The following is a 16830-nucleotide window of genomic DNA, read 5'->3' on the forward strand; positions in this document are numbered from 1 at the left end:
TTTTCTGTGTCTTTGTATAAACAGAGGTCCTTGCACTTACAGGAAGAGTCTTGGTTACAGAAATGATCGCAAATATTGAGATAAAATTGTTAAATTAATTGGAAGAATAATATGTTTTTCTGCTCTCTGGTAAACTTACACCTTAAGTAGGTGCAATTATAAAGGAGTCACTTTTCTTGCTCCACCTCGCCCTATTTCTCCTGAGAGTTGTTTTGATGCTGCTTTTAGTTTCAAATGTTTCATCATCATCATCTTGGATTTCCTCTTAAGAGTTTACACCACTTTGATTCCATTCCCTTTTAACACTGAGGAAAAAAACATGGTTTGTTGAGTGTCCATTTTGTCTCCAGACTTGTGTAGACTACTGCTTTGAATAAACAGACTTTGGTGATTTGTTTTCCTTACTTTTAATCAGTTCTTGCATTGTGTTTTCAACCTTGATTCTGGCTTTATTTCTACATCACATCTGTAATAAGCATCTACTGTGCTAATAACCCTGCACTCTTAGCTGTATGTAAACCAGGGGTTTGTTTGCTGACTCTATGCATTAACCTGACTCTACCTTGATACTAGTTTTGCAGTTAGAAAGCAGATAATCTTTCATTCTCTTACTTTTCTCTAAAAATCATGATTTTGACACCTCAGTCTTTGGGGACTGCAGATACTGTGTCAGTAATTCATATTTCGGGCAGAGACTCCTGAATGTCTGCTGTGTTAGACATAACAAGGTGCTCTTCAGCCTGAATTTATGGTGTAGAGGCAATAATATTTCTATTTATCAGCCTGCTGGTAATCACAAAATGCATCAAAACACAATTTGAGAAGAACTGTTTTGCACAACCTGGCACATCTACAGCAATGTAGATCAGCTGGATGACTTAAGCTTTCATCTTCTCTGCCATAGTAGAGAATTTTCCATGTTTGTTTGCAAAATGGAAGTGCCTTGTTGGCTGGTCTGTGAACATAACTGCCACCACTGCCCTGTATTTCTTCCTGATGCTGTAGATTCCAGATGGCTCAAATTGATCATTAACTCTTGGAACCTCTTAGAAGCTGCCTGAATTTCTTTGTGTAATCCACTAAATTGTGCTAGATGATAATGACATGAAGGAACTTGTTGACCTTGTACACAGCAGAAGAGGTAGCTTCAGACAAGAACATGATAGCTTGTCAATTTAGCTGTGTGGTTGCACAGATACACTGGAAATTCATCTTTTGATTTTATGGAATTGTCACATTAAAAAATAAAAAAAAAAAGGAGATGTGGTTTTGATCAGGCTGTACTAGGAAAATGGTAAGCTGCTAGAAATGTATATAGTCTCCACATTGCCACTAATTAACTATCTTCCCAATGGTACTTCCACTATCCCACAAATTAATTTAAAAAATAATAAATATAAAAATTAATATTTCTGTAGGAACTCAGTAGACTACTCTGGATGGTGTGGTTGGATGAAGGAGCTGCTCTCTTTGGGACAGTTCTCTAGTATTTGGAACTAACATTGAAGCAAATGGCTCAGCTGATCACTTGTTCTTTAATTACAAATATTCTTAATATTAAGAAATATGAATATTCCATGTAAAATTCTTTTTTAATACTTTTTTCTGCTTTCTGCTCTGAGACCTACTGGACCAGTGAATACTCCAGCTTCCCAGATCTTAGGTTCTATGCATCTGCTTGTTCTTCTGCCTGCGTTTGTGATGCCTGTTCTGGGCTACTAAGCAGGAGAAACAAGATGTTGACTGAGCTGCTTGTTCTGAACCACAAACAGTTGCACTGAAAACACCAGCTTGAATTGCCCACAGATCCAGATGATTTTCAAGGGCTATCTGTCCTAATATTTAAAGTTTGCTCTTACTGCTGCTGATAAAGGGGTAGTTCTGCTTTCTGTCTCGAAATCAACATTTATAATCCTTGTGGAAAAACTCCGGGTTGTGTGTATGGCACGCTGTGCTAACATTTACTATAAAATGCTACAAATTCATTTAGAAAATGGTGTAGCGCGCTGCTTCAGAGCTTTGCGTACTATACATTAACCATGTTTTTGCTTGGTGTATCTTTTCACTGAGCTGTAATGATTTGTCTTCTGTTATGGCTGGTGCATACTAGTGTTTACTAATTCCAGGAGTTTCTGCGATATCCCTCTAAGTCTAGCTGTTATGTTGGCAGCCATAATAAGATATTTCAGTAAGACAGTAAGTTCTGTTTCCTCCCCAGAGATGAGTTTTAGGAAATGTACAGGCACAACAATTTTACCAAGAAAGTACAAAACTAGTGTCGTGTTTTGAGGAGTAATGCAGACACTGTAAAGTCAGAGTCGTTACGCAGTGTTGCCAGGGAGCTTTCTTGCTCCCACTGGGGTTGGATAGATCAGGATAAATGCAGGATTCTTCAAGACAGAAAACTTAATTTGACAAAAAGGAGAGTTTTTCCTCAACTAACTGTAGATTAGTGTTAGAATACAGCATCATTGCACTCCTCTGTTGAATACTTATGAATGGATTGCATTTACGTTTTCAGCTGCGATTTGAACCTCCAACCCAACAGAACAGAAAGGCTTTCAAAAAGATTTTTCAATGCTAGTATACAACTGGCTTTCAGATTTGCACTGGAGGATTGATTTAAAACTAAACATTAGCCTTTTAATTCAGGGCTATATAGTGTGCACTAAAATCACCGTACAGTGATTTAACCCATACTGCTCACAGCTTTAGGGCATTTATGTGTAGTTCTTTGCCATCTAACTGAATTATCTTCCTATACAGGTAATTATTTGTGTTTAATTGCATACTGTATTTTTTAAAATTTTTTTCAACTTCAATATGAGAAGTTTATAGTCTCTTTTTAGGCCTTAAGTTCTAAAAAAATTATATCTAAATTCAAATATCAAAATTCAAGACAAATGCTAAACAGTAAAGAGGGGATGTTGTGGCTTCTGATTGTTTTGCCATTCCCATCTGTGGTGATCTATGAAGTTGCCAGTTTACTAGGCACGAGACCTGTTGTTCATCATATGGAAATTTTTAGCATTTTTGTTGTCTGTTCTTAATTCAGAAGTTAGCTCCTTCTTGTGTGTTCTGAACATTTTGGATCAAAAGATGTAAACCTCCTCTATATCTGCCTTCCTTCGCTTCTTGTGTGTTAAATAGTTCTGAACATTTTAGATCAAAACATGTAAACCTCCTCTATATCTGCCTTCCTTCAGCTTCTTGTCCTGAGAATCCTCAGCAGCAAGATCCTTTTTGTTCAGTTTAACTTGACCCACTGGTGTTTGTGGCCCCTCTCATTTCAGAATAAAATCAAGGGATGTGTTTGGGATAAGGAGCTTATGCCATAACTGAGAAATAAAAGCGTAAAGTGCTTATCTGATCGCATGCAGATTCCACAGCATCATTCTCTTCCCACTGAGCAGTGTGGGTGGCACTTTATACCTATTCAGGCCCTGGGAATACACTGCATTTATCTGGAATACGATTATGCTTGTGAGGCAGGAGTTCTTGCTCTATTGCTTCATTCTTTAGGCTGTCTTTCTGGCAGAATCCCAGTTAATCAACATCCAAAATGACCCCTTCACTCTTTCTGGGTATAAAATTTTGGGTGCACCCATTCTAGAGAGATTGCAATTAGGGCTTTAATTGAGCAAAGTTTTTGTTGTTGTTGTTGTTTCCTATTTTTATAAACTTATTTGAAATTCTACCAAAAAAGATGTGGTCTTAGATATTTCTCTGAAATATCTTGACTAGATTTCAATCCAAGGTATGTGGTCAAGGTAGAGGGTGTTTTATTATAGTAGTTTATATTGATTTTCCTTAATGTAGGCTTCAGAAAGTGTCTGGCTTGCCCCTGATGCTAGATCTTGCTTCATACTGTAGAAGAGCAGGCAGAGAAAGCAATACTGTGGGGTTTGTGGGTGGCTTTAGTTAATATCTGCCCCCCTTCTCAAAAAGAAATGCTTTTGGAGAAAACAAAAAACTTAATTAGATTAGCCTTAATGCCAGTAGATGGTGCCACTGATTCTGCAATCTCTCCACTTCTGAGCACTTAATATTTGTGTCCCTTGTGAGAGAGGGAATGAATTCAATCTCTGATTGCCAATTTCACAGTAATTGACCTAAGGCTTTTCCTTATTATATTTCACCTATTTAGAAATACCTAGTCTTAGTATTCTTCCCTATGAAGAAACCTTTTGTGCTCTGTGAGGGAGTAACAACAATGTGCTCTAAGACTTGAATTTTCCCCCAGGTATGTTCAGTTTACAGAGATGAAATTATTAGCTCTCAGCAGGCAGGTACTTGTTCAGACCAGAATAAAACTTTGTGCTACTTGTCTTAAAAGAGATGCCATACAGAAATCCCCTCGATTAAAATACACCCCCTCAATTCAGCCAAAGTCTTTTTTTAGTTTAGCTTTTGTATGTGTGCGTAAAGTAATGAGACTTTTACTTCTTCTCTATGGGTTAATAGCTAAATGCTTAATAATGTTGTAGTAATTTACTGTGGCTAGTCATCCTTGACTTTGTGTTCCAACAAGCTTGAAAAATGTAAATACTACTTCAGTTATTGATTAACTAAATGCTTAATAACATTGTAGTAATTTACTGTGGCTAGTCATCCTTGACTGTATGTTCCAACAAGCTTGAAAAATGTAAATACTACTTCAGTTATTGATTAACAAGAGAGAATAAAACCTGTTAAATAGGTAACCGGGATACCTGCAATGTTTTAACAGGGGTTTTATGTGTTTTCTGGAGGCTGCTTAGCTCTGCCTCTTTCAGGTAATATATTCTGGTGCTTCTAATACACAATTAAAGTACAGGATTATCCATCTTTCTGAGTGGATGTTAAAGATCTGGGAAATGTTCTCTAGTGACACACAGTAGAAAGGAGAGGGGAGGCAATCATGTATGCTTTGTTTTGGGGTTTTTGTCTTGGTGTTTTTCCAGTTTTGCTTTGTGCCAGGGAAAAGCTCTGTGTATCAATTGTGTTTTTAGGTATTTTTTTTTTCTCAGCATGTTGGTTTTTTTCTTTTATTGTAGTCCTTTTTTTTTTTTTTTTTTTCCCTACTGCTAGGGAAATGGGAAAACCTTAATCCTTCATAAAGCGTAAACTCAAGATCCATTTTCCCCTTACAAGCAATTTCTCACTTGAAGCATGCAGATTTAAGATGTTTGTCTCCACTTAAAACAGTAGGCTTGTTCTGTAGTTCACGTGTTCACAGCATTAACTTACATTCTGAAAATTAACCAAAAATACGTTCTTCAGCTTGTTAAATGATAAGGCCTCGGAGTGCAGTTGGTTTGTCTGCATTTAAAAGTGATACATGAATCACAGAATTGTCAACTTGTTCACGTGTTCACAGCATTAACTTACGTTCTGAAAATAAACCAAAAATACATTTTTCAGCTTGTTAAATGATATTATAAGGCCTCGGAGTGCAGTTGGTTTGTCTGCATTTAAAAGTGATACATGAATCACAGAATTGTCAGAGTTGGAAGGGACCTCTGGAGATCACCTAGTCCACCTCCCCTGCTAGCATGCGTATTTATTGAAAGCAGCTGCTTAATTCTGTGTCCTGTTACAACATGCATATTTATTCAAAGCAGCTGCTTAATTCTGTGTCCTGTTACACACTGCCACAAACCAGGTTTAAGGGCATTTATCCCATTTTTACAACCAGTTGGTCTTTGATGGAAAAAACCAAAGTACAAAACTAAAGGAAACACAGATTACCCTCCAGAATTCCCTAAGGGGAACATGCAATACTATGAAATGGCTATGAAGGCATGTAATCAGGGAAAGAGCTAAAAAAAAAATAATAATAAGGGAAGTTCTATAGAAAATTTCAAAATATTATCATTTGTGGGAGTATTGCAAGAGTTTTAGGGGGAAAAGGTTGCCACATCGCCTCTGCTGAGCTTTGTTTTGTGTAATAACACTGCTGCATTCATTTAGAAATTCACTGCCTTAAACATAAAGATGTTCTTACCTTCCTGGTTACATCTCTGCTACTCTAAAACAAAAAATATAAATTGCAATAACAAATGAAGGAGTCTGTAAGAACTTTTCATTTTGAATATTGGGAGGGATCTGAATTTTTTTTTTTGTCTGGCAATTTCTTAAAGGTTGAGTTCCATAGTTAAGATGGTGTTTGGCATTTCACTTAAGGCAGTAGTTTTGAAAGGAAGTGTGAAGAATTCCAGTAGGATGCAGTATTTCTTTTTGTATTGTTACTTTTAAATGATATTGCAGTCTGCAGTGTGAGCCTGTAAAATTGCAGGTACATCGTTCTGCCAGGATATGCACGTTCATTCTTTTACAAGTGAAATGGTACCCTATTTTCAGACATAAATACATTTTTGTCTATAAATTAGTGTCTGTTTTATCATCTCCTTTGTCCGCAGGTTGGATTTACTACCATTTTATGCAAGACTGGTTGCCACGTTGCATCCCTGTATGTCTGATGTAGCAGAGGATCTTTGTTCCATGCTGAAAGGGGATTTCAGGTTTCATGTATGTTTTGTTGATCTAGTTTTTTCCATTCAAATGAACCAATCTGATAACAGTCATCCTTTGGGGAATAAAATAACATTTGATATTATGTAGATGCTGATTCTTAAATTCAGAATATTTTTCTGTCATCTGAGTAGATTTTTTCTAAAGTACTAGATTTATACATGTAAAAAGAATTTTTTTAGAACTTACTGTGTGTCTGCATATGTAACTATACAACAGTTACAAAATTTGCAAAAATTAGAAACTGTGCTCCAACTGTGTTAAGAGTTTTCTGTACGTTAATAACTTGCATTTAAAATGAGAACTAATGTATTCTAATGCCACTTTCCCCACTACAAGGTTGCTGTTGTAATTTAGTGGTTACTACTGTGATTTAGTGCTCGATTCAAATTACTTTTTTATAATTTTCATCAACCAAATTTTTCTGTCCCTCACAAATGTATTTTTCAGTGTTTCTTTCACTTTGTTCTAAGTTTTGTAACCAAATTGGTTATGATGCACAGCAATGATTCCTTCACTCTGAGTTTGACGGCACAGCTTTCAATTTTTTTTTTTAATAATGACATTAAAAATGTGTATAAATTGCTCAGATTTACTGAAGTCTTAACTATCTGAAGTTAAGTGTTTATCCTCAGGAAAAGCTGTTTCTGTTTGGGAGAAATACAATTTTGTATTTTGTTAATTATATATATAATATGATAGAAATTTTTACTTCGTTAGTAAAATGATGCTGGAAGTCAGTAATTTTAAAAGAAAAAGGGAAAAAAAAGTCTGCACTGTATTAAACCTGACTGGAAAAAGGTGTCAATGTTGAGTATTTCCTTAGGGACTATACAAGTGTTCCTATTAATATAGAGACTACTTCTTGATTCTAAAAAATATACAGTCTAGAATATTTAAGTACTACTTCCCTGTGGCAAAGGAGGAGTGACCAGGTTGATGTGTGTCTGTAACTGTAGGTGTGTTAGAGGACTTGGGGCTTTTGAGGGGCAGAAGGTAGGAAAGAAACTTAGAAGCTTCTGAAGACACAAAGTTGTAGAGAGATTTTTGGAAAACCCAGTAGTAGGTAAAGGTAGAGCATAAGGAACCAAACAAATGACAAATACTTCTGAATTCCCAAGCTTATGAAGCACATCCAGGTCAAAGTAATTTGTAAGAGGTAGAGATTTTTGACGGTCTAAAATCAAATGCTTTTTTTTTTTTTTTAAGGTAAGAAAAAAGGACCAGATCAACATTGAAACAAAGAATAAAACTGTGAGGTTTATCGGTGAGCTTACCAAGTTTAAGATGTTCTCAAAAAATGATACTCTCCACTGTTTAAAGGTCAGTGTTGTGATAGTCCTGTAATATTGTATGTGCTGATAATGTATCCCCATCCTATTTCCCTTCATATATTTATTGCTGAGATTATCCATTAGTTCACTGCGTATGTTTTAAGCCTTGATATCTGTTGCTGCTGTGTACGAGGAGACTTTTGTAGCTGCCCTACAGGTTAAATGTTTTAATTTTTCTGATATTGGGAATATGTTAAAACAAACTTTCCACCGTTGGACGCTACCAAAATAAGAATAATTTTCTTTGTAAATATGATGGTAGACATTGCTACCTATTCATCTGCTATATATTGCAACAACTTTCAGTATGTTGACTCCAATTAATGTCTCTACAGAAAAACTAACAGTAGGGAGGAGGGATTAGAGGCAGGAAGCTTTTCAGCGATGCAAGGAGAGGCTTATGTGCCATTTTAACAGGTGCTTTTGTTTGTTGAAGAACAAAAAAATCTTTGGAAAGCATTAATCTTTAGGCATATCATCTCAATTTGTGTGGTGATAAGGATTCAAATTAAAAATGCATCTTAAAAAATGAAAGTGCTTTTATAAAAGGTGGCTGAAGACTCATATGGGTTAAAATCACTCCCTCTAGGAGTGGTTTCTGTTCATTGACTCATTAAGTATCGAAGCTGAAATCTTAAAAAGTTTTACTTGCTCATTACTTTTCTCCTCTCATCTATAACATATTGTAAAATGCAAAGCTTTGTTAATTGTTAGTTATTGCTTAACTCAAACAGTACAATGAAATTAGATGTGCTTTGAGGTTATTGTGTCCTTATACAGCATTATTTGGTGGCTTTCCAGTCTACCAGCAGGAGTTTTAAAGCAAATAGGACTGAGTTGGAAGGGTATAGGAGAGATTATAGTGTTTGTTTTAATATTGTAGTCTTCTTATGCAAGGCTTAGGAAGCATCCTGTTTTTTCAGCTTGCTGCAGCCGAAATTTGGGGTTTGGATTGTTCTTATAATACTTTTTTAATGAGACAGGTATTTTGAATTTTGTTAACATCTGATCAGTGAAATCCATTTGCATTTTTTTTTTTTAAAGAATCTAGAATAGTGCAATAGTGTAAAGTCTTGTAGATATAGCTTATGTTTTCTGCAGTTGAAAAAGATGTTTAACATGCTGTGTTTTTATATAAATAATCTACCAGATGCTTCTGTCAGACTTTTCTCATCACCATATTGAAATGGCATGTACTCTGCTGGAAACCTGTGGGAGATTCCTCTTCAGATCACCAGAATCTCACTTAAGAACCAGTGTTCTTTTGGTAAGAGAAAACTTCTTGCCTTATGGAGGAGGGTGTCGTGCACTGAATTAAAACAATTACTGCTTTTGTTTTGTGGCTTTGTGATGTGGTCTGACCATAACGATGATTGTGACTAATACCTTAATTGTCAGTTACAGCATTCAAGCACCAGCGAGTGAAAACTTTCATTAAGTTTTATCTTGAGTGCTCAGGGAGGATAAAGTTCTTGTCTCTGTTTTTATTAAAGAATCAAGTATGGGAGGAGAATTAATCAGTTTTCCTGAACTCTTGCCTCTTCCTTGTTGAAGGGGGTTGAGATGGGCTGGCATTGCATATGTGTAAGTCCTGGATTGTTTTGGCGCTGTCGGCTTTTCTTTGAAGTCCTGTGGACTCGTATCATCCTGTCCAATGTTGTGTCAGCTCTGAGACTGCACCTCCTGTGAGAACAGCTTTCTGGAAGGATTCTGGAGAGATCTAATTGATCTGTAAATCTCTTTGTGACTTAATAGAAAATGTAAATAAAGGATTAAATTTCTGAAGCAAAAAGGTTTTTGCTTTTGAACTAGAAATAGTTCATTGATGAGGCAAAACCAGATGATGAGGTTATATATATATATATATAGCATCTGAGATACTGTTTGAGGGGGGAAAATGGTAGTGAATAGAACCAGAGATGCTGAGATATTTCAACTGGAGGTAAAGACAGTTGTGAAAGAAGTGTTTTCTATGCCCTGCATGATAATCTGGGGTTATAAATTTGAAAAAACAGGTTTATGAAGATACTAGAGGGGTTTTAGTATCTTTATGAAGATACTAGGAAGGGGTTTTAGATACAGATTGGCAATAAAGCTAAGAGTAGAAGTGGTATCCATAAGTCTAGATAAGTACTGGCAAAGATTTAGAAATAACAAGGATTAGCTTTGGGTCTCTTAGTGTGAATTTGAGCCCCAAATAATGTGTTTACTGGCTTCAGAGACAACTCTAAAACCCTGTGTGCATGGGAAGAGGTTGAAGTGCTTTAAAGGTAGATACTAGCAATAGGAAATAGCATTAAATTGGAAGCAGCTTAAGCAGATACAGACCAACTAATAGACTGTGGTGTTGTGTGAGAAGTCTGCCTAGGTGTTGGAAAGTTCTCTTCAAATCTGTGTGTTACAGGAGGAATGTAGACATGTGTATCTGCTGTAGAGAAAGCAGCCACTGCATTCGGAGGAGAAAGTGGACCTAATTTGCCCCTTTCTTATCAAAGCACAGGCTTACACTTGACAGGCCTTTCTCTTGAATCCATATCTTCCTTTCTCTTGAATCCATATCCTTTCTTCTCATTCTGTAGAGTTAATGGACAAGTAGCTGTTGCATACTTGGGTATATTGTCGTACAATTTCTTTTCCACACAGAAACTGTGGTTTCTTTCTGAACCTCTTTGACTGTCCTAGCGTTTGGTGCGGTGGTGCAGTCGCAAGAGTCACAAATTGACTGCAATTTTTTGGCTCGTGCTTTTGTTGCAGAGTGCTTTGTGTCTTGAAAGGTTTGAATCCCTGCATTTTCTAAAGGTTTGCCAGCTGATGTGTTTTATCATTAAATAGACTCCTTTCCATAGTCAAGTATTTTTCCCCTGAAAATACTGTTCCATTATCTTTAAAAGACACTTTACTTGTTGCTACCATTTTTTGGTGGTGGTTAAAAATTTTAGAAGTCAGGAGAAATTGAATACTTTTAGCAGAGCTACACTTTTCCTACTTGACTGCTTTTAGTCTCACACGCTACAAAAATGCAGATTGTTAGCTCTACTGCTGAAATCTGCCAGATGAATGCAAAATGTGACTTATCTGTAAAGTGTAAGACAAACCACAGACACTGTTTCAATAACTGAGGCTTGAAGCCTCACAAGGTTTCAGATAAGTGGTCTCTTCTTACGCATTGAGGAACTGGGAGAAGATAGAGGTAGCAAATGCTTTGGAATATCTGCTGATTAAGATGTAAAATAGGCTAAAGAGATTTATAGTCTGCAGCCATCTCAATAAATGAATCTTGTAATGTTGCCCTGTTGAAACTATAGAGATTACTTTTGATTTAAATACTATTGTATGAATTAGGCCATAGGCTGATGGTACTGATCAGTGTGAACTGTAGAAGAAATTATTCCCAAAGCAGGTTAATTAGGCTCTTGTGGGGGAAAAAGTAAAAATCTAAGTAAATATAAAGCTGATCTTATCAATTACTCTTTTGGGTACAATTAAGGCCTGCTGATCTTTTAAATCATTATTGGTCTTAATCTTTCTGGTGGTGGTTATACTATGTAGTAAGATGCCAAACAGGCTGCAGGTGTCCTATTGAAGACAATATTACTCTGATGTGCAAGAAAGTCATAGTTAAGAATGGATTTTTAATAATTACTTTTTCCCTTAATTACTTGTAAAGTGTTATATAGAGCTCTGCAAACTTAGCAGCACTATGTGACTTCATAGAGAAACATTTAATGATCACATTCTGTTTTGCCCTGATGTGCAAGAAAGTCATAGTTAAGAATGGATTTTTAATAATTACTTTTTCCCTTAATTACTTGTAAAGTGTTATATAGAGCTCTGCAAACTTAGCAGCACTATGTGACTTCATAGAGAAACATTTAATGATCACATTCTGGTTTTGTGGAGCTACTGTCATGTTTTGCAAATTATTTAAAGATTCTTCTTTTACCAGGGCAATGTTTATTTCAGTTAATCATTCTTCTTGGCAAGTCTTTCACGCTTAGTGTCCTTTATGTAATTTAAAATATTAACATAAAACTAACTTGGCTTGGATTGGTCTGTTCATAAATGGATTATTTGAATTAGTGCTTTGGAAGGAAGATCAGCATAATCTTGATCTATGTTTCTATAACATAATCATGTTAAAATGTCAAATGCTTGTGTTATGCTGGTGTGATGGTCTTAAAAGAATATTTGAAGTTTTGGTATTAAAAGCCTTCTGATGCATTTTTAATCCTTTTAAATTAGACAATTGTGTCAAATTGTCTTTTTAATCTTTAAGGCAAGATCGTTTGTATTTATAAATATATACCTTAAGCTACATTTCTCAGTGTGACTCCCTTTATAGATAGAGTTGAAACTGTGGGAGAACATTCTGCAGAGGCTGTGACAAAGTAATTGCTTGTAGTTAGAATGAGACTGTTTATTCACTGCAACAATAGTGTGCTTTCAAGAAATTAAAAATTATAGTTTTGAACGGTTGGAACAAGTGGAGGGGCAGAACAATGTCGGTAGTAAAGGGAAGGAGGAGTCGGAACAGTTTCAGCATCTTCTTACAATGTGATAATTTAACTGTCAGTCATGCTGAAAAACTTTTCTGAATTGGGCTTTTTCTGTCTGAGTTTTACATGGTGACTATGCTCTCATTTTTCTGCTGCTTTGCAAAAATTAATTGTATTTCTTGCAATGCAAATTGGTATTACCAGGTTTTTTGGATTGGGGGAGGCAAGAGCAAGACTGTGTTAACCAGAAAGGCACCTCCTGGTTCTCACCAGATTTTCTTTTGAAATGGGTCTGTGGTATGCACTGCATGCAGAGGAGTTTTGTTTCACCAAGGGTGGAAAAAAAAAGCCCTTTTTATGTTGAATGTTTTAATGTTGTTTATGATCTGTCTCTTTATCAAAGGAAAAACAGAAACCTAATCTTCAACTGTAATGCTTTTACCTTTGTAGTTCTTCATTTTAGCTGAGTAAAATAAAAAGCCAGAGTAGTTCATTAGTTTAAAACACTTTATACTGCAAGTTTTGCTTTTTTCCTCTGAACTGTGTCAAGGTTTTTTGTTACTGTAAGCAGCATATTGTTACGGTTTCTCTTTCCTGCCTGCCCATCTGACTTCATGCCTTAAATGATCGAGACCTTCCTGGCAGTAGATGTGCACAATCTGTGACGAAAAATATATTACTTGTTGGGTTACTGTGTTACACAAAGCTGCTCTTCCTCACTGGATTAGCAGCTGAAACTCAAGGTTAAGAAGCTGTTTGAGTACACTTACATTTTGGTTGAACTGAACCACTGCCTTGTAAAAGAAAGTTGACATTATTCAAGTTTAGTGGAAAGTCCACCAGAATAAAAAACTGGCCTGCTTCAGCAATGATAAGAGGGTTTAAATTCTTTCCATTAGTTTTCTGGATGACACAAATGTATATATAACATTTGGGTATAGTGATAAAACACTACTTGCATCTTAGTTTTGCTTATCTGTTTGATGCCAACTGCTGTTAACTAAAAAAGTCTAAACCAGTGCATGTTTCTTTTCCGGTTGAACCACCAATTTTTAAAACACACAAAATAAATCTTAAAGTAGATATCCAAAATGTAATAGGGAGAAAAGATTGTATTCAGTGAGGAAAATTAGGACAAACCTGACAATTAAGCACAGTAATTAGTGTTGATGTAGTAACCTTTAGCTTCTCTGTTTGTTTTTTTTTTTTCCTGCAATACTACTTTATGGCAGGTACTGTTTTCCTCGCAGTCTATTCTGCTTGGGTAAACAGCAACAATGGAGCATGTAATAAGAAAAATGCCATTGCCTAAACCATTGAAAATTCATGTGAAACCTTCAGTATAAACTTTTGGAGTCGCATGTTGATGTAAAAAGCAGATTGCCACTCTTACAATGATTCACTATGCTTGTGTCAAGAAATGAGTATTTCAGCTACTTTAGTTAGATAAAGTCATGTTTTGAATAGAGTGGCTAATAATCTTATTAACCATTTATCTAAACAGTAACATTTAGACTTCAAGTTAAACTTTCAATACTTCCCTGAAACTTTTTTTCACCACAAGTGAAGCATTATAAAAACAGGGATTGTGAAGAAAAATCACCTTGGAATTAGCGACACAGAACCATATCTATGCTTTGTCCTTTCTTGTCTCTAGCCAAGCTTTTAACTTCCTTTCCTGCAATGTTTCATGTTTCCTTTATCCCAGACGTAACTGTAAAAGCTTTTAGCTTGAGAATGTAGTATGACAACATGTTTAAATGATTATTTACATTTATTTCTAGGAACAAATGATGAGGAAAAAACAAGCAATGCATCTAGATGCACGCTATGTTACAATGGTAGAAAATGCCTATTACTACTGTAATCCTCCTCCAGCTGAAAAAACTGTGAAGAAAAAACGTCCTCCTTTGCAGGAATATATTCGTAAGCTTCTTTACAAGGATCTCTCCAAGGTTACCACTGAGAAGGTAAATCCTTTTGAAATCTTTGATACAGATTTTACTGGAACTGATGTAGATGAACTTTCAAAGGGCTTGGAGAGGGTTATAATTTTTTTTAATTGCAATTGGGGAATATATGTTAAGATAGTTTCGTTTCTTTTATGAATGCATGGAAGCTCCAGTCATGGACCTCCATTCTCCACAGTCATTAAGTGCTGAAGAAATAAAGAATGAAATAAGAATCTTTGTACTAAGTATCTTACACTCGGAGTGAAAGTCAAATACAGACTGTAAGAGCAGGGAAATTATGGAGCAGATTTGGACAGCTTGATTAGTAGTTAAGAGAACAGCAGTTGGGTTACATCTACAAGGTTTTCCGTAGCTACTGCAGATCTGGAGGATGCTTGAAAAAGGGAATGGGCTTGCTTGCAGACACTTCCAGGGATTTCATCCCAGCCATGAGAGAGAGGGGATGACAGTGAATATCTTGGTATTTTGCCTGCTAAAATGTTAAGCTTGTCTTAAAACTTGGTTTAGGTCCTGAGACAGATGCGCAAGCTGCCTTGGCAGGATGCAGAAGTAAAAGACTATGTTATATGCTGTATGATCAACATCTGGAATGTGAAATATAATAGTATTCACTGTGTAGCCAACCTCTTAGCAGGGTTGGTCCTTTACCAGGAAGATGTTGGAATCCATGTTGTGGATGGAGTGCTAGAGGATATTCGACTGGGAATGGAGGTAAACGTCCAACACTTTCATTAAGCCATACACATTATGTTGAAAGGAAACAATGCAATAATCGTGCTCAAAGAAAGGAATCCTTGGATTCTGGATTTTTGTGTGATGACTTTATCCGGTTCAGTTGTTTTCTTTATATAGCTTTATTGAAATTAAAAAAACCAACCTATACTCACACCCCAAGAACGCCAACAAACTGCAAAGATTACTAGGAGAGTTATTTTGCTTCCCTTATTCAGTAAGAGGATACAATTTATTCTTGCAGAGTGTAGTCAGATTCATGCAATTTCAAGTAACTTTGGAGCCTAGTCCATATTTTGATTGGGATTGTAGTTAAGAGAATTCTCTGGGCAATGGAAAATCATCATAAATTTAAGATAGAGTATGTTAAATGTGTTTGAACTTTACAGTAACTACTAGTTGACCAGCTTCCATAAATATCTTCAGTGCTTTCTAATGTTTAATTTTGTGTTAAATATGTGGCCATAAATAACCATCTTTTATTGTAATGAATTCCTTCAGTTTAAAATTAAAAAAAAAGTCAAAGAAACAGACCCACAACACTTTACGAAGATTCTCTATATATCTTCATGAAGAAGTGATTTTTTTTTATTATTATTATTTTCTTGATAAAGCTCAGTTTAAAATTAAAAAAAAAAGGCAAAGAAACAAACCCACAACCCTTTACAAAGATTCTCTATATATCTTCATGAATAAGTGATTTTTTTATTATTATTATTTTCTTGATAAAGGTTAACCAACCGAAGTTTAACCAGCGGCGGATCAGCAGCGCCAAGTTTTTGGGGGAGCTCTACAACTATCGAATGGTGGAATCAGCTGTAATATTTCGAACTCTGTATTCTTTCACATCGTTTGGTGTGAACCCCGATGGTAGTCCTAGTCCCCTGGATCCTCCAGAGCATCTCTTCAGAATCAGACTCGTCTGTACAATCCTCGATACCTGTGGGCAGTATTTTGACAGAGGATCCAGCAAACGAAAACTTGATTGCTTCCTTGTATATTTTCAGGTATTCTAAATTAAATTTTATATAGTCCTGTAGATTCCTTTAATGAGCTAATGTTGGTCAGTCTGTTATATATTTCTCTCATTCTCTAGCACTATCGTTTTTAGAGTTCCTTCTGTTTGATAGCAATGCTATTTTAAAGTAATGTGTATGTTCAGTTATGTAGATGTTACTGTTCCAACAAACTTATAAAACATCAGGGTAGATTATAAATCATCAGGTAGATGAGAGGAGGGACATCAGCAAACTGAGCTGAGCCAGGTGGAGGGTCACCAAAAGGATCAGAAGCCTCTCGGTTCTCACACTGGGTTTGCTCAGTTTGGAGGAAAATGCAAATTAAGTTGTTGCCCTCAGCTAATAGTGTTTGTGGAGAAGGAGGAGTCTGATACTTCTCAGGCATTTATGGTGAAAGGAGGAGAAGTAATGGTCACAGGTTGCAGCAAGGGAAGTTCTGAGTCAATAGATGTAACAACTGAGAGGAGGAAAGATTTCCTAACAGGAATGTTTAAACACTGGAACGGGTTCCTCTGAAAAAATGTGGAATTCTGGCCCATGGAATTCATGCTAAAACTCTTTGGACTGATTTTTCTTATTTTCTTTTTGCATCTCTCTTTAAATTATACTAAACAAGGATAAAAAAACCCCAGGGTAGTTATAACTTGGTGATGACAACAATTTAGGATGCATATCCTCCATCTGTATCTGAGATGTGAAATTCTTTTTTTTTTTTTTTTTTTTTAAATACAGTATGGTCCCATTTTGAAACCGAAAATAAACT

At 35.9% G+C, this 16830-nt stretch overlaps 1 protein-coding gene across 1 annotated transcript in view; it reads left to right on the forward strand.

Moving 5' to 3' along the window:
* UPF2 (UPF2 regulator of nonsense transcripts homolog (yeast)) overlaps positions 1-16830 on the forward strand; it is a 54104-nt gene that overhangs the window by 18973 nt on the left and 18301 nt on the right. The window contains exons 8-13 of the mRNA XM_014949093.1: positions 6402-6510; positions 7723-7836; positions 8998-9114; positions 14128-14313; positions 14824-15027; positions 15780-16055. Coding sequence (XP_014804579.1) covers positions 6402-6510; positions 7723-7836; positions 8998-9114; positions 14128-14313; positions 14824-15027; positions 15780-16055 — 1006 coding nt within the window. The remainder of the gene's footprint in view (positions 1-6401; positions 6511-7722; positions 7837-8997; positions 9115-14127; positions 14314-14823; positions 15028-15779; positions 16056-16830) is intronic.

Source organism: Calidris pugnax, unplaced genomic scaffold (genome assembly GCF_001431845.1).
Source record: "Calidris pugnax isolate Ruff unplaced genomic scaffold, ASM143184v1 scaffold125, whole genome shotgun sequence".
Taxonomy (NCBI): domain Eukaryota; kingdom Metazoa; phylum Chordata; class Aves; order Charadriiformes; family Scolopacidae; genus Calidris; species Calidris pugnax.